Raw genomic sequence first — 23,950 nt, 5'->3', positions numbered from 1 at the left:
ACTATTGGTAGCTTGGGCTCTTTTTGCTCTTACATGGATGTAATCTTCTTTTGGACCTTCCCCATTCTGGGACTGGTCTTTAACTTGTTTACCTGTTAACTTACAAATGTGAATTAGTGCCTGCATTCTGCTCCTTGAGACTAACTAGCGTCTCCTGTGAAGCATCTCTTTGCGGTTCAATCTCACTCTGTTACCCATGGGGAGTGGAAAAAAATTAATATCTTAAATAACACAAGAGTAAACATCAATATCTTGAAAATAAAAAGAGCATAAAAATATAACCTAGCTTACCTGTCTGGGATCAAGTTGAGAATGGCTCTCAGGCACTCTCTTCCTTTTCTTTCCATTAGGTGAAGGTTGTTCCCCCATCTAAAATATGGTGGTGGTCCTCTTGAAAGACTGTGGCATGAACACCATCCCTTGGACTTGTTGAGGTTATCTCAGTATCATTCTCTTTATGTTTTTGCTTTTCTATTTTTTAGCCCTAAATTCTGATTATCATTTAAAAGAATAGCTCACAAAAACTCAAAACCCAGCTTGCAATGAATCTCAGTTTATAGACTAGTCTCCCCCCCCAGGTCCATTTTCAAGTTTCTAACCATCTCTGAAACCATTGGAGGAATCTAATCATGAATGATTGTAGCAGTAGCAGTAATAGTAGTATCTGTAGTTATGTAGTTAGAACACTCAGATTAAATAACCCAAAACTCTTATTGTTGAAAACTTGCTCCAACATTTCTCACCTGAAAGTAATTCATGCCTATATGATCAGAACCCATATCATCACTGACATATTCGCAGCTAGCTGACTGATCGGCTTTTGCACAAACCCCAACCATGGAACAAGCTTTCTAGATTATGCCCAACGAATCTTCTCCCAATTTCAAAACCCCAACCTCTTCATCTACAATGCAATGGTAAGAGTTTATTCAGGCAGCAAGAACCCCCCAACAATCCTTCCAATTCTATAGAAAGCTTCAGCAGGAAGGCCTCCTTCCAGACAATCTAACATTCCCATATTTAGTGAAACCATGTGCTGAGATGTGTAGGAATGGGCATTCAAGCCCATGGTTAAATCATTAAACAGTCAGGAGTACAAGCAAATGAAACAGTCATGGTTAGTGTTTTAGCTTCATATGCTCATCTGGGAGCCCTTGAACAAGGAGAAAAAGCACACAACTATGTGCTTAGGCATAAGCTAAATGTGAATTTGATACTTGGAACAGCTCTTGTGGACATGCATGGGAGATGTGGAAGTATTCAAAAAGCTATTAGAGTTTTTGAAGAACTGCCTGAAAGGGACACACTGAGTTGGACAGCCGTAATAGCAGGTATAGCCATACATGGTGTTAGAATTCGGGTCTGCCTTAGAGTTCTGCCTGTCTGAGATCAGTTATGTAGAAGAAGAAAGGTGAAAGAGAGAGAGAAAGAGAGAAGAGAGAATTCTGGTTCGAACTGAAAGAGTCAACATAACATCTCCCAGTCGGCCAGGAAATATTTATATTATTAAACATAACTGAAAAGACCTATGTGCCCTTACTTAAGTTAAGAGCACTTGTTCCAACACAACATTACAGATCAGCAACATTAATCTAGGTATAAAGACAGAAATACCCCTACGCTAACACTCCCCCTCAAGCTGGTGAGCATATATCATATACTCCCAGCTTGTTACATATGTAGTCCACTCTTCCCTGACTCAAGCCTTTTGTAAATAAGTCAGCCCACTGATTTCCTGTATTAACATGTGTAGTGTCTAGCTCTCCATTCAGCACCTTCTCCCTCACAAAGTGACAGTCAACCTCAATGTGCTTGGTTCTTTCATGAAACACTGGATTAGAGGAGATATGAACTGCAGCCTGATTATCATAATAGAGCTTCATTGGAGTGTTGATCATTCCAGATCAGCAACATTACTGATCAGCAACATTACAGATCAGCAACATTAAACAGTCTCCTCGAGCATGGTTTGGTAGGTTCAGTGAGGTAGTAAAGAAGTTTGGTATGAAACAGTGCAAAGTTGATCATTCTGTATTTAGTCATGACTCTCCGGGAGGAAAAATACTGTTGGTGGTGTATGTAAATGATATTGTTATTACTGGGAATGATAACATGGGTATTGATAGGCTGAAGACTTATCTGCAGGATCATTTTCAGACAAAGGATCTTGGTAAACTGAAATATTTCTTGGGGATAGAGGTAGCAAGATCCAAGTATGGTATTAATCTGTGCCAGAGGAAATATGTGCTTGATCTGCTGGAAGAAACAGGCTTGTTGGGTGCTAAACCAACTGAAACACCTATGGACACAAATACCAGGCTAAGCAGTGATATGGGTGAAGTGTTTGAAGACCCTGGCAGATACCGACGACTTGTGGGTAAACTGAACTACCTAACCATTACTAGACCAGACATCTCATTTGCGGTTAGTGTGGTAAGCCAGTTCATGCAGAAACCTCTGATTCCTCATTGGAATGCAGTTCTGAGAATTGTGAGGTATTTAAAAGGGGCTCCGGGTTGCGGTTTGATATACAAGAGTGGCGGAAAACTTGAAATAGAAGGGTATTCGGATGCTGACTAGGCCAGTTCTATGTCTGATAGGCGGTCTACCACAGGCTATTGCACTTTCTTGGGAGGTAACCTGGTGACATGGAAAAGTAAGAAGCAGACGGTCGTGGCAAGAAGTAGTGCAGAAGCAGAATATAGGGCTATGGCACACACTGCTTGTGAATTAATTGTGGCTAAGGAACCTTCTACAGGAAGTAGGGTACAACATCAATACTCCAATGAAGCTCTATTGTGACAATCGGGCTGTAGTTCATATTTCCTCTAATCCGGTGTTTCATGAAAGAACCAAGCACATTGAAGTTGACTGTCACTTCGTGAGGGAGAAGGTGCTAAATGGAGAGCTAGACACTACATATGTTAATACAGGAAACCAGTGGGCTGACTTATTTACAAAAGGCATGAATCGGGGAAGAGTGGACTACATATGTAACAAGCTGGGAGTATATGATATATACTCACCAGCTTGAGGGGGAGTGTTAGCGTAGGGGTATTTCTGTCCTTATACCTAGATTAAGGTTGTTGATCTGTAATGTTGTGTTAGAACTAGTGCTCCTTCCTTAAATACGGGCACATATGTCTTTTCAATTATTTTAATAATAAAAAGCACTGTCTGGCCGAATGGGAGTTATGTTCTTTAGACTTCCAATTCAAACTAGACTTTCTCCTTTTCTCTTTCTCTCTTTCTTCCACCTTTCTACCTCTTTCTACATAATCGATCTTAGACAAATAGAACTCCAAGGCAGGCCGAATCATAACAATGAAAACATTGCAACAAAAAATGTCATAGTATGATATTTCTAACTAGTTAAAGTTAGAGCTGTAAATGAGATGAGCTAGCTAAGTTGCCTATCCACAAAAGAAGAAGAAGGTGAGGAAAAAAAACTAAGCTAGCTAAGTTCAATTGTGAATTCACGCCATGTTAGCTGAGACTCATCTTGAATCCGAGCTTGGGTCCACTAATAAGGGGGTTTTCAACAATGAGAACGTTTTTGCTTTTACTTGTTTTCAGAATTGCCACATTATCAAAAAAAAAAAAAATAATGGTCTTCAACTCTTTTTTTTGTTTTGTGAAGTGAAAATAACAGTCATGCTTTTGAAACCATCAAAATTATGTTTTCTAAAATGAAAACAAATTTTCAATCTCCAACCTCCTAATACAGTGTGTGGCAGAGTAACCCTGTTTCTCCACCTATCCTCCTCTTTAGCTTGACTGAACTCCAACAGATACAGTGAAGTCCAATAGATTTGGTATATGTGATGGTAATGCAGGAGCTTAGAACTAGCGAGAAAGCCACTAATCTGGAAAAGAGGGTTTAGATCAGAGGTAGATGAAGCTCTCACAGATCTGGTTTCAGAGATATATCCAATGACAAAGCAACTTAGATCAGATAAATCTGGTTGTGGAAATATATTCAACAAGAAAGCAACTTAGATCAGGTGAGGTTCAGAACTCTGAGATGCTTTTTGGTGAGTAGACATATCATCTTACTTCTGGTTTCTTCTATAATGTGGTTTGAACACTACCTTGAAGCACCAACACAAAACTTTCTCATCTACCCCCTTAGCCTTTCACTTGAATACTTCTTTCCCAAAGTAGTGCTTTTGAAACACCCTTTTGATCCAAGATCTATGTCTTTCATATTGCTACTAATTCCCCGTTTAGATTTCTCAGGACTTACACCATTGCTGCTAGGTGAAGGCAACTAAGGTAAGATGCTCCTTTTAGAACTATTTTTATTCAAGTAGGGCTCAATTGGGGATGATGATGGACTGTTCCAAGTGCCTATCAACAACCCAACCTAGCTCATGTAACTGTTTAAATGAAACTAAGACCTTTGGTTTGAATCGGCCAGTTGATGATTGAAAACCAACCCACATGTCTGCTCTCCCTTTAAGAAGGAACTCAGTAGCCTGGTGCCCTTCTTTCAGAAGGAACTTTCAGGATTGGGAAATTCCTGACCTGGCTGATCTACTTGAACTGCTCTCCCTTCAACCACTAAATCTGCTCAAAGAAGACAGCTGGTACTGGACTTGGAGCACAGATGGCCTCTTCTCTGTCAAGTCATTTGCCACTCACCTGATAATGAGTGCTTCAGAAGACATGCTTGCTTCCAGAATCTGGAAACCAACCTCTCCCTCAAAAATCAATGCTCTGGTGTGGGCTGCAGATCTAGACAGGTGTTTAACTAAAGCCCACCTATGTAAGAGAGGGGTTCATATTCAGGATCAGAGTTGTGTGTTATGTGGTCAAGGATTGGAAGATAACAGTCACCTGTTTCTGCACTGCTCAATATCTGCTAGAATTTGGAACCATTTTCTTGGTTCGGTGGGTCTTGCTTGGTCAATGCCAGCTTCGGTGAAGGAGATGTTGTGGAGCTGGGGGTTACAGGGATTGTCAAGGCTTGCTTCAGCTGTGTGGATGTACATTCCGGCTGCAGTCATCAGTACCATTTGGGCAGAAAGGAACAAAAGACTATTTCAGATTATCTACAAGGATCCGGAAGACCTGATATCTATTTCTTTTGGAAAGTTGATTTCTTGGGTCTCGGCTTCGAAGGGAAATCAGGCTGCTCAGTTGGGGGCTAGGCTAAACTCTAGGAGCCTATGGCATCAGTAATCTTGTTATGTTTGGGCTGTTTCCCCATCTAAGGTGTTCCGTGTTCCGTTGGGGGGCTTTTGTACTAGTATTTCTTATCAATAAAGTTTACCTTACCTTTCCTCAAAAAAGAAAAAAAAAAGTCCCAGTTCAAACTAACCTTTGGCCATGCTTCATTTCCTTAAAAAGTAAACATTTGCGTATGGGAACCACCACCTCCATGTGTTTCGTCTTCCAAGGCATGACTAAAATTAAGACTTTGGTGACAGATCTTTATTCCTTTCAAACCCTCCCAGTCATCACTCGACATTTCTTAGATCATTTGAAATAACCAATCCGGAAGTGCCACGTTATTCAAATTCTTCAACATATTTGTATTCTACCATACAACTCCCCTCCACAGAGCAGCTTCAATGGACATTACAAGCCAAAATGTATGAACCAGTCCATTGCAGATAACTTTGATCTTCCTGGGGATGAATTCAGGCTTCATACCTGCCAAACTTAGCATCACAGAGTGAAGACCCCATACAAAAATATCCTCTCAAACAACCCCCACAAACTGCAACAATTGATTCAATGATTACTCGTTGCCAAAGATGGAAAGGCAGATCAAAAACCCTAACTAATTCTAGCTTCAACCTTCCAACATAGAGTTCAAACTTGGACACCATCTTGAAATTAAAACCTAACCAACCTTAGTTTGAAACAAAGAATTTGCAATCTCTACCTCCAGGAAATCCAAGACCACTTTGTTAATGTCAAAAGGACTCACCGTAATCGACCCTCTCAATCTCAACAATCTATACTAACCTTGCCTACTGCTAACCAGTCTTCGATCTTTTCCTTTGCTATAATATTAGTAATTTTTCCCATTGTTCCTTACCCTTATTTATGATCCATTTTGATTGACCCAAGATAGTTCGCCATTAAAACCTTTTCCTTTTGCTTTATTTCAATCCTGTAAGCTTTTTCTTTTTCAATTTCTTGCCCAATATTGAGAGCTAAGAGACTGCCTTTTAGATACAATAAAAACTCTTGTAATTGCTTGAGAATCTCTGCCCAGCCTACACCTTCATTTCTTTCAGGAAAGCAAACTGATTTCTTCTTCCCTTGCCCAAAATATTGACAGAGAGCAATGAAACTTTATCATTCCTTTTTCTTTCTGCAAAATATCATCTTTCATCAACTTCTTCCATTGCTTTCTATTCACCATCCCTTTTGGAAGAAATTGCACCCACTATAAATCCTCCAAACCAGTCTATAGCATCTCCCACTAGCAGTACCAATGCTACCTTAAACTCAATCTTTACTGCAGGTTTCCCTTTGATTCTAGCTTCCTCAAGTAGGAAATTCTTTGCTTCAATCTTCAACCTGTTTCTCCAGCTAAACATCATCTTGCTTCAATCTTTTGGGATCTGTCCCTATTGATCCTCTATAGTCCAGTCACTCTTCCACTTCTCTCCCTCCTTCCACACTCAGAGCTCCTGCCTTGAGCACCTGGATTAATTGATCGTCTGATCGATTCATCAACTTTTTTCTTCTTTGCCTAGAAATGGAAGCTTGGACTGGCAAGTGGCAAAATGCACTATTAAGAAGATATACCAAGGAATAAATACAATTTGAGTAGCTCCTATAGCTTCTTTGTTGCGGTGCCCACCTTTCAGTGGAAAAATAAAGCTAAATTTTGAAAGTTGCTTGTTTGGGAACATGGAATTTCTGGCATTGGTGGTAAATTTAGGGACAGTGCTAGGCATATTTTCTGTTGTCCTATGGCAACTCCACCAGAGCAGAAATATTAGCAGTGCTACAAGGGCTGAAAATGGAAAGACCACTCAACTATGGCAATTTAATTATGGAAGGGGACTAAGGTAGCTGTGGAATGGCTTAAAAACAAGCAAAAAGATGCATTGAAGCATAGAGACAACATGATAAAGGTGCAGAGACTAGTTGAGGAGTTGGCAGCAAGTGTAAAATGGGTTAAGAGGTTGGGCAATGACCTAGAAAATATGATAGCTAGGCAGGGTGTGCAAGGAAATCACATGTTTTGGGGTTTTCTTTCCTAGGAGGTAAGAAAATTATAAAAGGGTAAGTAGGATGGGGCCTAGCCTACACAAGAAGGGTGTCTTAGACCATACATTATGCATTCTGTCTACTATCAACAATTGGTCTTTAATGCTTGCTGAAGGAATACATACAAGATACCCAAAATTAGAAAGATACCACCCTTAAGAAGGCAAAAATAAATACAACAAGCTGCTCAGGGATGGTCAATCCCCAATACACACATACCCTTCAACCCCTCACCTAATCAATTAAGTCAGTTTCTCTAGGTATCCATCTGAACAAGCTGTCCACCCTAGAAAGTAACAGTCCTAGAAGTATGGGACTGTGCAAGAAAACCAGAAAAACTAACAAGAGAAGATTAGAGAAGGAGAGAGAGAGAGAGAGAGCTGCGGCAAAGAGAGTTAGAGGATGAGGAGTTCGAACTAAACCTCCCTCTAACACTCTAATACTCTTTTATTAAGTTAATCTTTGAGTAATTACAAGAGAGGTCCTTAGTTGAACAAGAAATTACAAAAAAGGAACATAGAAGAGTATGGGCCCAGAATAAGGCCCATTACAGAGAAGAACATAAAGATAATATAGAGTAACGCCTATGGGCCATTCGACCCATCTTCTCTACACTCCCCCTCAAGCTGAGCATAGATGTTAATCATGCCCAGCTTGCCAATGTCATGCAGAAGCCTTGCCTTGGGAAGACCTTTGGTGAGGAAATCTGCCAATTGTCCATCAGAGGTAATGAATGGAAGACACACTTCACCTGAAGAGACTCTTTCTCGAATAAAGTGTCTATCAACCTCAATATGTTTAGTTCTATCATGTTGTACGGGGTTGTGGGCAATGTTGATGGCAGCCTGATTATCACAGTACAACATCATTGGCTTGTCATAATCAATCCCGAGTTCTTCCATCTGTAATCTGAAGAGCTATACTCGAAGTAGCAAGGAAGAGAAGAGAACCACAGAACTGAAGAGAATGTCGAACTGTACTAGCCAGTCGACCAGTCCTTTATTTATAGATGAATATAGTACAAGGTACAAGAAATTACTGGGATGCCCCTGATTAGTGATGGGACACCTAGATGACTTAAATCATTAAACAGGATTAGGCCCATTAACACAAGCCCAGTTACAAGATAAGTTAAACATAAGAATGGGCTAATAAGAACTCTTATCAGCCGAACATCACTCTAACATTCTAACACTCCCCCTCAAGCTAAGCATGGATATCAATCACGTTTAGCTTGCCAAGTATGTCCCTGAACTTCGTTGATGCCAGCCCTTTAGTTAATACATCTGCAATCTGCATCTCTGATGGAGTATAAGGCACACAGAGTTCTCCTGAAATAATTCTCTCTCTGACAAAGTGTCGATCAATTTTAATATGTTTTGTCCTGTCATGCTGCATAGGATTGTAGGCAATGTTGATAGCAGCTTTATTATCACAATACAACTTGAGAGGACCCTCAGTCTTGATACCAAGCTCATTAAGGAGAGTCCTGAGCCATAAGAGTTCAGCAACCCCGTGTGCAATAGCCCGGTATTCTGCTTCTGCACTTGATCTAGCCACAACATTCTGCTTCTTACTACGCCATGTGACTAGGTTTCCTCCCAAGAATGTACAGTAACCTGAGGTTGATTTTCTGTCTCCAACAGACCCAGTCCAATCAGCATCAGTGTAGGCTTCAATTTCAAGTCTACTGTTTTTTCTGAATAGAATTCCTTTCCCGGGGCAAGTCTTCAAGTATCTGAGGATTCTTTCCACTGCTCTCATATGAGGGGTCTTTGGTGAGTGCATGAATTGACTGACAACATGCACTGCATAGGCAATGTCTGGCCGAGTAAGGGATAAGTATATCGGTTTTCCTACCAACTTTTGGTACCTTTCCTTATCACAGTATTCCTCACCCATTGATTCTTGTAATCCATGGCTTGGTTCTATTGGAGTGTCTGCTGGCCTGCACCCCATCATGCCTGTTTCCTCTAGGAGATCTAGCACATACTTTCTTTGACATATGTAGATTCCTTCTCTTGATCTAGCAACTTCAATTCCAAGAAAGTATCTTAGATTTCCCAGGTCTTTGATCTCAAATTCTGAAGCTAAGAACTCCTTCAGCCTCTTCATCTCTTTCACATCATTTCCAGTAATCACCATATCATCCACATACACAATGAGTGTTGTAAGTTTGTCATCCTGTCTCCTTGTAAACAATGTATGATCTGCACTGCTCTGAGTATACCCTACTTTCTTCATGGCCAAACAAAGTCTCTCAAACCATGCCCGGGGAGATTGCTTCAAACCATATGATGCTTTCCTTAGTTTACATACCTTCTTTCCAACATCATATCCAGGTGGGGGTTCCATGAATACCTCTTCATGAAGATCACCATTTAGGAAGGCATTCTTCACATCCAGTTGATGAAGTTCCCAAGAGAATTTTGCTGCTAGTGACAGTAGAACCCTGATTGTGTTGAGCTTTGCTACTGGGGCAAAGGTTTCCTTGTAGTCAATTCCTTCCTTTTGTGTAAATCCCTTTGCCACAAGTCTGGCCTTGTACCTCTCAATTGACCCATCTTCCCTGTGCTTTACTGTGAATACCCACTTGCACCCAACAGTGCCTTTCCCTTCTGGCAGGTCCACCAATTCCCATGTCCTTGCTTTCATTAGGGCTTTCATCTCCTCATTCATGGCTTCTTTCCACCTTGGATTAGATGCCGCCTCTGAATACTGGGAAGGGACACATACAGAGGAAAGAGCAGACACAAAGGAATGATAGGCAGGGGATAAGTGTGAGTAAGAAACATAATCGGCTATGGGATGCCGAGTGGTACAAGAACGAACAGGCTTACGGAGAGCAATAGGAAGATCCAAATCTGAATTGAATGAATCAGAATTACCTTGGATTGCAGAGACAGATTGATCTGAGTTCAACTGGTTGCAATCATGAGGTTGAGGGGCCTTCTTCCTTCTACTGTATGTAAGTATCTCTTTCTCTTGTTTACTGGAACCTTCAGAAGTATCAGCTGAATCTGGAGAAGCAACTGGCACAGTGGAAGTCTCACTAGGTTGACCCGGAAGGTTACAGCTAGTAGTAGTGGAAGGTGATGAAATGGGAACAAAAAAGAAGGGAGAATGAGAATCCTCTTCCAACCCACTATTCTCCCCCAGAAGAGGATTCTGAGAAGACTGGAAATAGGGTTGAAACTCAAAAAAGACTACATCCCTGGTGACATAAATTTTCTTGGAGACAGGATCATAACACTTATACCCCTTCTACGTAGGAGAGTACCCCAAAAATATTCCCTTTGTAGCCTTAGGATCCAGTTTGGTCTTCTTTGGATCTTTCACATGTATGAAGCATGTACAACCAAAAACCCGCGGGGGAAGAGGAAATTCTGGAAGAGTGGGACACAAAACAGAGAAAGGGGTCTTCATACCCAGTACCTTAGATGGCATCCGATTTATTAGGTATGATGCAGTGAGAACAGCTTGAGACCAATATTGCTTGGGCACATTGTGCTGGAAAAGAAGGGCTCGAGCTGTCTCCAATAGATGCCTGTTCTTGCGCTCAGCGACCCCATTTTGCTAAGGGGTGTAAGCACATGATGATTGATGTAACATGCCTGCATCTTCCATGAATGAGTTCAGGGATCTTTCAAAGTATTCAGCTGCATTGTCTGAACGGAATTGCTTGATCTTTTTATCAAATTGTGTTTCAACCATTTTGCAAAACATCATAGTTATACGGGGAACTTCTTCACATCCTTTCAACAGATAAATCCAAGTGCACCGAGAATAATGGTCAATAAAACTGATAAAGTAACGGAAGCCATCAATGGAAACAATGGGTGAAGGATCCCAAACATCAGAATGAACCAAATCAAAAGGGGCTTGAATTTCATTACTAGAAATTGGATATATTGATCTACATTGTTTTGACATTTGACACACATCACAAATTAAACTCTGACTCGGAATGCCCTTACATAATTCGGGAAACAACATTGCTAAGGAAGAAAATGACAAATGACCTAGCCTAGCATGCCACAACTGCAGCCTAGCTATTGACTCCACACTTTCCGGACTAGTAGTAGAAGCTTGCAAGGCTGAGCTGACATCTTCATCAAAATAGTAGAGGCCCCCATACTCATGACCACTCCCAATCGTTCTCCTCGTCAATCTGTCCTGGAAGACACAATGAGAAGGAAAGAAAGTTATACTGCAGTTCAAGTTTTTTGTAAGCTTTGAAACAGACAACAGATTTGAGGTAAGACTAGGAACATGTAGGACTGATTTAAGAGAGAGATCCTTGCTTAGGTCAACCACCCCCTTTCCAGAGATGGTGGAGAGGGACCCATCAACTACTCTCATCTTATCCTGGCCAGACAACAAATGATATGTGGAGAATAAGGAGGACATATGTGTCATATGGTCAGTGGCTCCGGAATCAATCACCCAAGATGTAGAATTAATGGAACTAGATGCACTAAATGCAGAGGCTGTACCTGATTTGGCAAGAGAGGTGGAAGCTAAAGAATTGTTCTTCAGACGGGCTAATGCCCGACTGAGAACCTCTACCTCACTAGCTGTGAAGCCCAAAGTACTTGGTCCAGAGGAGTCGGCAGCCTGCCTTGCGGTGGAAGATGACACTGTCTGAATACTCTGTGAGTTGTCACTACTGTTGTTGGTGGCAAGATTCCCACTTGCTGTGTGGCCCTTATGTTGCCTTTTGTCCTTTCTCAGAGCAGCTGGCTTCAGATGAGGGTACAAGACCCAACATTTCTCCTTTGTGTGTTTCTCACCACCACAATGTGTACACTTGAGGGATTTCTTGTCTGAAAATCTATTCCCCTAAGTGGAGACTAAGGCTGAATGTTCTCTAGGTAGTTTTGTTGACTGTGTCTGGGAGTCAACTTGCATCTCCTTTCTCCTTACTTCTTCATTCCTCACCAGGTAGTAGACATGGTGAAGCTCAAGTAATTCATCTCTCCCTAGAATCTGTGACCTTATACCTTCATATACAGGGTCAAGACCCGCCAGAAACTTGAAGGCTCTGCCTTCCTCAATCTGCTTATCATGCCTCCCCTTATCATTAGCATTTTCCCAATCCAAAATCAAATGGTGGTCAAGCTCTTCCCAGAGGCCTTCCAGTGTTGCAAAGTAGGTTGCCACGGACATGTCTCCTTGCCTTAGGGCTGCAATGTCTTGGTTCAGCCTGTAGATTCTAGCATTGTTCTTTTTCTGGCCATATGTCTTAGATACTTTCTCCCAAATTTTAGCAGCTGTGGGGAAGTGATGAACAGTTCTGGTCACCCTAGGAGTCATAGAGGCCAACAACCAAGACATGATTGTAGCATTTTCCTTGCGCCACACGGTGTATTCAGGACTGCCAATTTCTGGTTGTTTCTTGTCTCCATCCAAATAGCCTGAGCTCACGAAAGGTAATGAACAACATTGCTGAGACAGACCACTCTCTGAAGTTATACTCATCTAGCAGCACGCTTGTAATCTGCAAGCTGTGCAGATTAGGGTTTTCCAGGTTTGAGGACCTTGTAACAGGTCTGTTATCTCTAGAGGAAACTTCACCGGATAGTGAGGACATCCTGACTTCAGTCCAAGAGTTGTTCACAGTGCTGTAGAAGTGTTCACAGTTCAGGTACTGTGCAGTGCTGTTTAGGACTGGCCGAAGTAGCAAGTACAGGGCTGTAACTGAACCAGTTCACAATGCTAGTAACTGAAGTTACTTCAATTAGGGCTTGTTCTGCAACCTGAAGTAACTGTGCAGTGCAGTTACCACAGTTCTGCCCAAGTCTTGCTGGGGCACGAAGCTGCAACTGTAGAGAAGGCTAAGTCTTTACCACTTGTTCTGCGCAAGTCTTGCTGGAGCACGGAGCTGCAACTGTAGAGGAAGCTCTCCCCCTTTCGGCTAGTGCTAGGACTGCTGAAATCAGTCCTCAACTAGGTCTGTCCTGTACAGACCTCTCTTAGTAGCCCAATAGCTACTATTTGCTGGAGATAATCTAGTAGGACATCTACTTCTGGGTTTTACTTCCCTTGAGTCCTACAACCAAGAGAAACCCTAGGTTCGAACTTGCTTTACTCTCTTACACTCCTAGGTCTTCACTGCAGCAACCTAGAAAAGGAAGAGAGAAGATGAAAAGACAGCAAGAGAAGAGAGTGCGCCTGCTGAAACCAGGAAGGAGCTAATGCTCTGATACCATGTAATCTGAAGAGCTATACTCAAAGTAGCAAGGAAGAGAAGAGAACCACAGAACTGAAGAGAATGTTGAACTATACTAGCCAGTCGACCAGTCCTTTATTTATAGATGAATATAGTACAAGGTACAAGAAATTACTGGGATGCCCCTGATTAGTGATGGGACACCCAGATGACTTAAATCATTAAACAGGATTAGGCCCATTAACACAAGCCTAGTTACAAGATAAGTTAAACATAAGAATGGGCTAATAAGAACTCTTATCAGCCGAACATCACTCTAACATTCTAACACCATCAAAGACCTTAGCCACAACAGTTCAGAGACTCCATGTGCCATGGCCCTATATTCCGCTTCTGCTGAGGATCGGGCCACAACTGATTGTTTCTTGCTCCTCCAAGAGACAACATTACCAGCCACCAGACTGCAATACCCTGAAGTAGATCTTCTGTCATAAATATTTCCAGCCCAGTCAGCATCAGTATAGGCTTTGAGTTTCAGATGTCCATGCTTGGTAAATAGAATCCCTTTTCCCGGAGAGCCTTTCAAATAACACAGAACTCGTTCTGCAACTGCCATATGAGTATCTCTAGGTGCATGCATGTACTGGCTAATACAGCTAACAACATATGCAATATCTGGCCGAGTCATGCACAGGTACAGAAGCTTCCCAAGAAGTCTCTGAAAAACCCCTTTGTCTTCCAACAATGTCCCATCTGAAGCAGACGGTTTGTGACTCATATCAATAGGAGTTGCAGCTGGTCTAGCACCCATCTTCCCAGTTTAAGAGTGCAAGTCAAGGACATACTTCCTTTGGGAGATAAGAATCCCATTCTTGGATCTAGCAACTTCTATGCCAAGGAAGTATCTCAATTCCCCCAGATCCTTAATCTCAAATTCTGTATGAAGGAAAGACTTAAGAGCACGAATTCCTGAGGCATCATTACCAGTCACAACAATGTCATCAACATACACAATGAGATAGACTGCCAGGGATTCACTTCTCTTCACAAAAAGAGTATGATCTGACTGTGTCTGAGTGTAGCCAAATTTAACAAGTGCTGTTCTAAATTTCTCAAACCATGCTCTAGGAGATTGTTTGAGGCCATAAAGAGATTTCTTCAATTTGCATACCTTTCCTTGCATCTCATTTCCATACATTCCTGGAGGGAGAGACATATAGACTTCCTCATGTAAGTCACCATTCAGAAATGCATTCTTTACATCCAACTGATAAAGGAGCCAATCAAAGTGAGCTGCCAGAGATAAGAGAACTCTCACAGATGTCATCTTCGCAACAGGAGCAAAGGTCTCCAAGTAATCAATCCCATACGTCTGTGTGTACCCTTTGGCAACCAGTCTGGCCTTATACCTCTCAATAGTCCCATCAGTCCGGTATTTAATGGTAAATACCCACTTGCAACCAACCGGATCCTTCCTTTCAGGCAAATCCACCACTTCCCAAGTATCATTTTTGTGTAGGGCATCCATCTCAGATTGCATGACATCTCTCCATTCTGGAATCTCAAGAGCTTCTGACACAGATCTAGGAATAGGGTTAGAAGCAACTGAAGAGAGATAGGCAAAGTATGAAGGAGAAAGTAGGTCATAAGAAAGGTGTTTGGAAATGGAGTGTGCAGTGCACTTCCGTTTTCCTTTCCTAACAGCAATAGGAACATCAAGATCCAGGAAAGATGGTTCCAAAGAGGTTAAAACAACACATGTTGTCTCATCTGCGATTGGAAGTGTATGAGGCTCATCTGTTGTAAGAGAAACAACTTGCTCATTCCTGGACCTTTGCCTTTGATACACCTTGGGATTGTGGGTAGGACGAGGAGGTAAAGAGATAGAAGTACTAGGACAAGAAGAAGAAGTGACTGGTCCTCCCTTAATTCATGTTGTGAGGACACAGGCCCATCAAGAGACTCAGCTGGGACAGGGAGAGGAAGAGCAAACACTTGTGACAAACTCTCCCCCTGTTGACAATGTCCTTCCTGAGAGGACCCATAAAAAAGGAGAAAGATCATCAAATGTAACATCCATGGAGACATATCGAGTGCCAGTCTTTGGATCAAAACAACAGTAACCCTTTTGTATGGGGGAATAAATAAGGAAGATGCATTTGTGGGCTTTTGGTTCAAACTTATGTCTCTGGACACTTGGAATGTGAACATAACAGGTGCAGCCAAACAAACGGAGAGGAATCGGGAAGAGATCCTTGTTTGGATGAAGAAGACTGAAGGGGGATTTGAACCCTAGAACCCTGGATGGCATACGGTTTATGAGATAGGTAGCAGTGAGAACAACATCACCCCAAAATCTTGTGGGAACATGTGAGGAAAACAAAAGGCTCATTGCAACTTCAACAATATGCCTATTTTTTCTTTCAGCAACTCCATTCTGTTCAAGGGTTCTAACACAGGAACTTTGATGAACAACTCCTATGTCAGAGAGATACAAGGATAAACTCTTCTCAAAATACTCTTTTGCATTGTTAGATCTGAAAATCTTGATTCTGGTATCAAACTGAGTTAAAACAAATTCATGAAATTGCCTCACAAGTCTTGGAACTTCTTCACGGGATTTCATTAGGTATATCCAAGTGAATCTAGAAAAGTCATCAATAAACAGGATGAAATATCTGTAACCCCCCATAGAAGATAAGTGGTAAGGCCCCCACACATCAGAGTGCACAATATTAAAAAGAGAAGATCTTTTATTGCTCAAAGGGTAACTGTTTCTACAATGCTTTGATAACTGACAAGACTCACAATTAAGATTGGACACACTGACTCCCTTAAACAGTTCAGGAAATAGATGACTTAAAGCAGAAAAAGACAAATGACCCAAACGACAATGACTCAACATGATTCGACTGACAGACTCTGACAAGGTAGATCCAAAGGCAGCATTCTTAGGATGATCAATGCATTGTCCATGAGTGTCAAGCAGGTATATTCCATTTGCTTCATGGCCACTCCCAATCACCTTTCGAGACTCCAGGTCCTGAAAAACACAATGAGAAGGAAAAAATGTTATATAACAATTCAATGACTTGGTTAAACTACTTACAGATAACAAATTAGTATTCAGTTTAGGTACATGAATGGTGGAGGATAGGAGTAAGGAGTCCGTAGCCTTGACAGTTCCTTTGCCAGAAATAGAGGCAAGAGAGCCATCACCTTAGCTGATGCCTTGGTTAAACTACTTACAGATAACAAATTAGTATTCAGTTTAGGTACATGAATGGTGGAGGATAGGAGTAAGGAGTCCGTAGCCTTGACAGTTCCCTTGCCAGAAATAGAGGCAAGAGAGCCATCAGCTAAGGTGATTTTGTCACAACCAGGAAGCAAATCATATGAAACAAACAAAGTGGAAAGATTGGTCATGTGATCAGAAGCACCTGAGTCTATGATCCAAGGGATCTTAGGATTACCTGAGGTGGTTGCATGGTTAGCAAAAGCCCTTATACCTGAGTGAGCAAATGCAGTGGTGCCTGAATTTTCTGAAGGGTTGGATGATGAGGTCACTCCTTCAAGATGGCTGATCATCTTTCCAAACTTTTCATACTCAGCCTTCATGACTGTCAATTGTGCACAGGCAGACTCAATTTCAGCATCTGTACCCGTGGCTGCATTTGCACTCCCCGTCTTCCTACCATCATTTTTCTTCTGAAATCGAGCAGGAACAAGTACGGAATGTAATTTCCAACACTTGTCCTTGGTGTGCTTTGGATTCTTGCAATATTCACAGACAACCTCTTTCTTTCCAGTGCCACTGGGAGCCCTTATAACTCCTTTGGGTTTAACCCCCATATTTGCAAATGCATTAGTGCCAACTCCTTGTACCTGTACCTGTCTTCTGCTTTCTTCACTACTGACTAAAGCATATGCTTGTGATAGTGAGACACTTTCCTTGGACAGAATATTTTGTTTTGTGATGTCATATTTAGGGTTTAGCCCAGTTAAGAACTCAAAAACCCTGTTCCTTTCAACTAATTTCCTGTAGGTCTCTGCATCATTTCGAATATCCCATGTCACTGCCTCTATTAGATCAATTTCTTGCCACAGAGATTTCAAGGTGGAGAAATATGTTGCTAGGGATTTCTCCCCCTGTCTCAGATTCTTCACATCACTCCTTAGTTTATAGGCTCTGGCTACATTCAGTTTCTAGGAGTACGTTTCTGCAACACTATCCCAGATTTCCTTAGCCGAATTCATCCAGAGATAATGCTGACTAATCTGTGGCTGCATTGAATTCACAAGTCACCCAATCACTGTGTAATTCTCTTGCACCCATTTCTCATAAGAGGGATCATCCACTAGGGGAGCTTTCTTGCTCCCAGAGATAAACCCCCACTTTCCTCTACTACAAATATGAATTTTTACAGATTGTGACCAGGCCAAATAATTGGTTCCATCTAGTTTAACTGTAGTTACAGCCAACAAGGAATCAATTGTAGTTCCCGAAGTATGTCCATATTCAACAATACTCCTCTTGTTCTCAATTTCTGAGAAGTCCATTATGTAACAACTTCAATTAGGGTTTCGGCAAGCCTCCAATAGTATACTGATTTTAAAGAACTCAGATTGAGTTGAATAAACAACAAACACAACAACTCACAAACTCAGTTCAGGCCTAACAGCCATGAGAACCAAGTTCGGTGGCAGCACTTTCAAGAAGAAGAAGGCCTGATTCAGCCTTAAAGGAACAATCAACCGACCTCCAAACACTATGTATTCTTGGTTCCCAACAATATTTTCCCAAAGAGAACAAAAAATATAATCCACAGTACTTAAGAGGCCTTTTTACAAACACTATGTATGCAGCAGTCAACACTTCATTGTTAACTAGCAAGAATCACTTCAAGAACACTCCGTATAGGTTCAAGAAGTAGCTGAACTAAAGTAGAGACTCGTACCACTGAGCCCAAACAAGTTTTGGCCACTTGGCAGTCCAATAAGATAAGAAAATAACCCAGAAATCTCTGAGTAAAAACAGTCCAGCAACAACCGAACAATAGAGCAGATATAGAGGAGTTTCGAGTACTTTAATAGCTCCCCAAATCAGAAAAATAACCCAACAACAACTCAGCAATAACTGAAGCAACTTACAGTCGTATGAATCTCTGATTTGAGCTTCAAATCAGGCCGAACAATCTATCTCTCTGATTCTTCCTGGTCACCGAACTAATCTCCAAGTGAATAAAGTCTTGGGCACCCTTCAATGACCTCCAAGAGTCAGGCAAGTGAGTCTAAACTTCCAGCCCTAAAACACCCTCATGCAGTCGGCTGGATTACAACCACATGAGAGCCACGCTAAGCTCAGTCCCGCTCTAATACCAAGTTGAAAAACAGTCCTAGAAGTATGGGACTGTGCAAGAAAACCAGAAAAACTAACAAGAGAAGATTAGAGAAGGAGAGAGAGAGAGAGAGAGAGAGAGCTGCGACAAGGAGAGTTAGAGGATGAGGAGTTCGAACTAAACCTCCCTCTAACACTCTAATACTCTTTTATTAAGTTAATCTTTGAGTAATTACAAGAGAGGTCCTTAGTTGAACAAGAAATTACAAAAAAGAAACATAGAAGAGTATGGGCCCAGAATAAGGCCCATTATAGAGAAGAACATAAAGATAATATAAAGTAACAGCCTATGGGCCATTCGGCCCATCTTCTCTACACCCTTCAACCCCTCACCTAATCAATTAAGTCGGTTTCTCTAGGTATCCATCTGAACAAGCTGTCCACCCTAGAAACCTAACTCTACTTTCTCCAATATGATGACTCAAGGACCATGGACCAAGAGGTCTGTTGTGATTGACAAACAGGGAATAATTCTCAATTTCCACTCCCTCTACACCAAGGAGAATAAAATTCTCATGCATTGGAGAAATGTGAATGATCTAGCGGAAATAGAACCACCCTAACAGTGGACCTAACCAAAATAATAGTGCTACTTTGATCTCCATAAGCTCCATCATTACCATATTTTTTTTTGGTCACACCATCATTGCCAGTTGGTCCTACTTCACATATAATTTATAAGGTGTAACCAACAGCCAAAAATATTTGAACAAAGGAAATGCTAAGGCATTAGAATTTACTTTTGGTTTCCTTCCTATAGCTTTACGACCTTTTTTTGGTAAGTTAATAGCTTTAGTACTTCTACAAACCCATTTTTTATAAATACAGTTTATCCCTACTCGAATAATAAACCAATCCAAACTTAACAATTCATCTAAATACTTGTCATAGTTGAAAGTTGAAACAAATTCTCCAAAACTTGGTCCAAGCAAATTAGGTTATTTGAATTTTGGACCAATGTTTTAAAACACAGAGGTGTGAAGCCAGGCTTCCACTACCCAGAGGCATGAGGTGTACTTCAGAATGCAAGAGGTGCAGTAAGCCTCTCAAGCACAGGAAGCATAGTTCTTCTTTCCTTTGTTCCTATCTTCCTTTGCTTTGCTTTTCCTTTCTTTCTTTTCTTTCTTTCTTCCTTTCTGCATGAGGTGCATGAGGCATACAAGAGGCACACGCCCCATGCAAAAGGTGTTTGAGGTGTATGCCTCAAAATGCTTTTTAAAACATTGATTTGAACTACATAAAAAAGTGTTCTTGAACACAACCAAATAAGATCTATGTGAAGTTTCCTAATTCCTACATCAGGTCTTAGTTACCTTGCCAGGACTTTTCAAATAGACTTAGTGGGACGCAAGGGGACTTGTAAATGGTGGCCAAATAATTGTATCAATTTCATTTTAATGAAAAATGCAATCCATGAAACATTGAAAAAAAAAAGATAGTTGCAATTAAGTTTGATTTTATAAACGTATGTCATTTCTCCAGTAAATTGATGAAACAACTTACAATTGAACTTCTAGTGCTATTGGTAATCCTTTCAAACAACAATATCACACTTTACGGGCTAGGGTCCTTTGCTTTGTTGCATGTTGGACCACTTTTTCCTCCACAGGGAGGCCTTTCCGCCGCCTCACAGCATCAATAAGTTTCCTTGCTGTGTTTGGTAGAACATTTGAACCATCTCCAAATTCTTCAATCTCCTCTTCTGTTTTGGGTACGAAAAAAGGATCCTCAGAAAGTGCCTCCCAATGGCTAAGTACAAGTAGAGCACTTGAAGCTCCAGAAGTCCATCTCCTAAGCTCATCTGCAAACCCAAAGCTTTCAGCAACTGGTACATATGCATGTACACTAAATAATGGAGATCCTTCTTGCATCTCTTCCTTCAAAACTCGGGCCCGCCTCCTGGAGAGAACAGCATACATGGGACCCAGATATTCAGTTGGTGTGTTCAGTTCACAGAAATACATGGCTTCCACTAGCCAAGGTTTCTTCTGAAGCACAGCTGCCCTGCATGCATCTTTGACAGCTGCCATAACCTGCCCTGAAAAAATTCCATATTGATCTAGTTGCTGAGTTGAAGATTCAGACTCATCAGAATGCACCCCTAATGGAACAATATAAGCTTCTACAAGAAATGCCAAACCCCACATGGGTTCATCACACAATGGTCCAGCTGCCGTAGCTAGTTGGAACCCAGATACCACACTGCTCTCAAGATTCTCCACTTCCACGTACAATGATTGATCAGGTATATCTTCATCTCTATTTTTCATCCTACCTACATCCACAAACCCCAATCGCTCTGATACATTTGGAGAGCCCCTAATAAGAACAGAACCATTGATCTTTGAACCTTTGGAATTGGGAACAAGGAGGATATTAGGACCCACCTGCCTAGGTCCAAGTGCCCAAATCCTATGAAGAAATTGATGCCACAGACTTCTATATTTCTCAATTCTTTCCTTATCTATTTCTTTACTTCCAGTTTTGATTTCACTCTCTACAGCATTGACAATGTATTTCTTAAGTGTTTCAATTGGATCATCACCTTCAACAGTACACTTTCCTCTCTGTGTTCCCAAGATTTGGTTTCTTTGTCCTGGTTTGCCTTCTATTATTTCTCCAAGTAAATCTGCACTTTCGTCAAGCAGCTTAGTGAGCATAGGTGGAAGTTTCATGACATGCACTCGAATAACACATCGTCCATTTGGTGTTGTCTTCTCAATATAATCAGAGCTAGCAGTTAATACCTTTAAATTCTCTAGTGGATTAGATCCCTCCCCTTCAATGGTTTCTTTATAAGAGACAAGGGGTGGCGAGACTTCCAGGCTTACCCTCGCAAATCTTTCTTTCAAATCGTTTATGCATCTCTCAAGATGAACCTCTCCTGCAGCTGCAAGCACCTGTTCCCCCCTTGCAGAAACAGTAACCTCTACAAAAGGATCTGCTCGATTCAGAAGCCTGAGACCCCGAATAAGTGCACCCATATCTGCTGGATCAGAAGGTTCAATTGCCACTCTCAAAGTTGGAGCAACTTGGAAAACCATACTTGATAGAGGCCAACAATTTCTTGTGGATGAGAGAGTGGCACTCTTCAAGATATACTGCCCAAGGCCTCGAATTGCCACAACATTTCCTGCCTTTACAGAAGCCACGGGCTTCAAGCCTTGCCCCATCATTAGATACAAGGACTCTAGCTCTGCTTCCTGTACATGCTTCTGCATTGATTCCCCTCTCAATGGATCATATAAAGCTGTCAGCACAAATATTCTTTGTCCTGAATAAAGAACCCCACTGAAAACCCTTGCAAAGGCTAGGAAACACTCATCTGATTCCCCGGCCCCTCCTTCTTCCATGAAATTGTTCACAACTTCTCCATTCGGTCCCCTTTGAGGGAGCATTTTTAATGGCACAGCAAACATCTTAGATACAAAAGCAACACATGGAGCTTCTGGGCCAGAATCACAAGCCTCAACAGATTTTCTGATTTGTTCTGCCTCTACAAGCACATCAGAGTTATCCCCATTGTCCACTACCTCCCTCTTTGGAAGCAACCGTGAGATCCGAAAAGACTGAGCTGTAATGGGACCAGGCATACGTTTAACCACCATGGATAAGATTGTATCAGACAAAGGAAGCCAGCGGCTCATGATAGCTTGAAGCACAACTTTTGGGTCCTTGTTCTGAAGCTCGCGAGAAGGTATAGACAAATTGAATGACTTCATGACTTTCTCCAGCAATTCCTTCTCTCCATCGGATTCAAGAGCTGCCCGATAGACATTCCAGAGTGGTTCAAGCACAAACTGCACAAACATCGTCCGAGCCTTACTCAAGTTACTGATTCCCTTCTTTCCCACAATCATCTTGGTCTTAGGATTATAATAGTGAGGACCCCACAAAGCCTTCTGCAACGCAGCTGCACTTGCCCCAAGTTTTGAAGCATAGAAATCGGCAAACTTGCTAATGCAAAAGCCCCAACCATCCAAAGCACAAACAAAAGCCACATTTCCCTTTTGGGGTTGGAAAGTGTCTTCTTCATCGTCATCCACAAACTCCTGATTCTCAACCCCCATCTCACCGGCAGAGGCAGCAAGTATGGAATCTACATCGGAAAGATACTTCTCTGACTTGTATCCACTCACAATCCCATTAACTTCGTGAACAATCCTCTGCAACCGATTATAAGCTTCTTCAGGACTCAATTTTAGTTCTGTGATTAACCGATCAACTTTGTTGAGGACCAGACAAGGCGTAAGCTTCTCTATCCATGCCTGGCGCAGAACAGCGTGGGTCTGTATATGAACTCCCTCAACAGCATCTACCAGGATCAAGGCACCATCACTCAATCGAGCAGCAGTCGAGACCTCGCAGCAGAAATCCATGTGCCCCGGAGAATCTATTAGATTGATAGAGTAGTCATTGTATTTGAGAGCTATAGAGGAACTCTTCATTGTAATTGCCCGCCTCTGCTCTTCGTCGAGGTAATCCATAAACCTCAGTCGACCAGCTTGCTTCGGGTGGAGTAACCCACCAGAATAGCCCGCAATGAGATGATCAGCAAGTGTAGTCTTGCCATGATCAACGTGGGCAAGAATGCAAATATTTCGAACTTTCCGGCAATCAAAATCACTCATTTCAACCACAAATCAAACTCGAACCCAATTAGTACCAACGAGCAAACACCAGAAAGTTGTCAATTCAATTTAGCCAAAACAAGAAACCATCAACCGGGTTTTCCTTTTCCTCTCTAAGAGAAATTTAAGGGTTTTGCTTGGTAATTGGTACTCAAATCTCTCAACCAAAAAGAAGGGGATAAACGATTTTTTAATGGTTGAAACCTCACAAAACCAAGAAGTTACATCAGTGAATTGGTTTTGTTGGGTTCTTTTCCACGGAGGATTGGAGAGACCCAAGTAATGATTCTGTACTCTCTGCGACTATTCTGGATTTCTGGGAGACTTGAATTAATTTGAAACAACGGGAGGGTTGCAGCGGCTCGCTTTTAAGTTTTAACGTGCAGGCTTTCCTGCGTTTAAAATTTGTTAAGTGGGTTTGAGGTCATTTTATCAATGTCAAAAGGTTTCGGGTTTGGGTATGGGTGACCCTAATATCTTGCACATCAGTTCAAAGAGCTTGGTCAAGCGATG

At 41.6% G+C, this 23,950-nt stretch overlaps 2 protein-coding genes across 3 annotated transcripts; one reads left to right on the top strand and one right to left on the bottom strand.

Annotated features, from left to right (window-relative positions):
• Positions 1 to 23,820, bottom strand: LOC104599714 (uncharacterized). Of its 2 annotated transcripts, XR_002022785.2 has the most exons (3): positions 20,310 to 23,820; positions 292 to 904; positions 1 to 187 (listed from the first exon to the last, which is right to left on the bottom strand). XR_002022785.2 is itself a non-coding variant. In XM_088891263.1 (2 exons), exon 1 carries the CDS (start codon positions 23,435 to 23,437, stop codon positions 20,354 to 20,356), a length of 3,084 nt encoding a protein of 1,027 aa, XP_088747389.1. In that variant the 5' UTR covers positions 23,438 to 23,820; the 3' UTR covers positions 16,311 to 16,451; positions 20,310 to 20,353. The 2 variants fall into 2 exon arrangements, 1 of the variants encoding a protein (XP_088747389.1); XM_088891263.1 differs by lacking the exons at positions 1 to 187; positions 292 to 904 and adding an exon at positions 16,311 to 16,451.
• On the top strand, positions 4,444 to 5,184 carry LOC104599835 (uncharacterized). Its single transcript, XM_010262576.1, has one exon. The coding sequence runs from the start codon at positions 4,444 to 4,446 to the stop codon at positions 5,182 to 5,184; it is 741 nt and encodes a 246-aa protein (XP_010260878.1).
• Positions 23,821 to 23,950: the final 130 nt, after the last annotated feature.

The sequence above is a fragment of the Nelumbo nucifera genome, chromosome 7 (assembly GCF_055504915.1).
Source record: "Nelumbo nucifera cultivar China Antique chromosome 7, China Antique-T2T, whole genome shotgun sequence".
NCBI lineage: Eukaryota > Viridiplantae > Streptophyta > Magnoliopsida > Proteales > Nelumbonaceae > Nelumbo > Nelumbo nucifera.
Note: the sequence above shows the minus strand (reverse complement) of the source record. Positions and strands in the feature narration are given on the sequence as shown.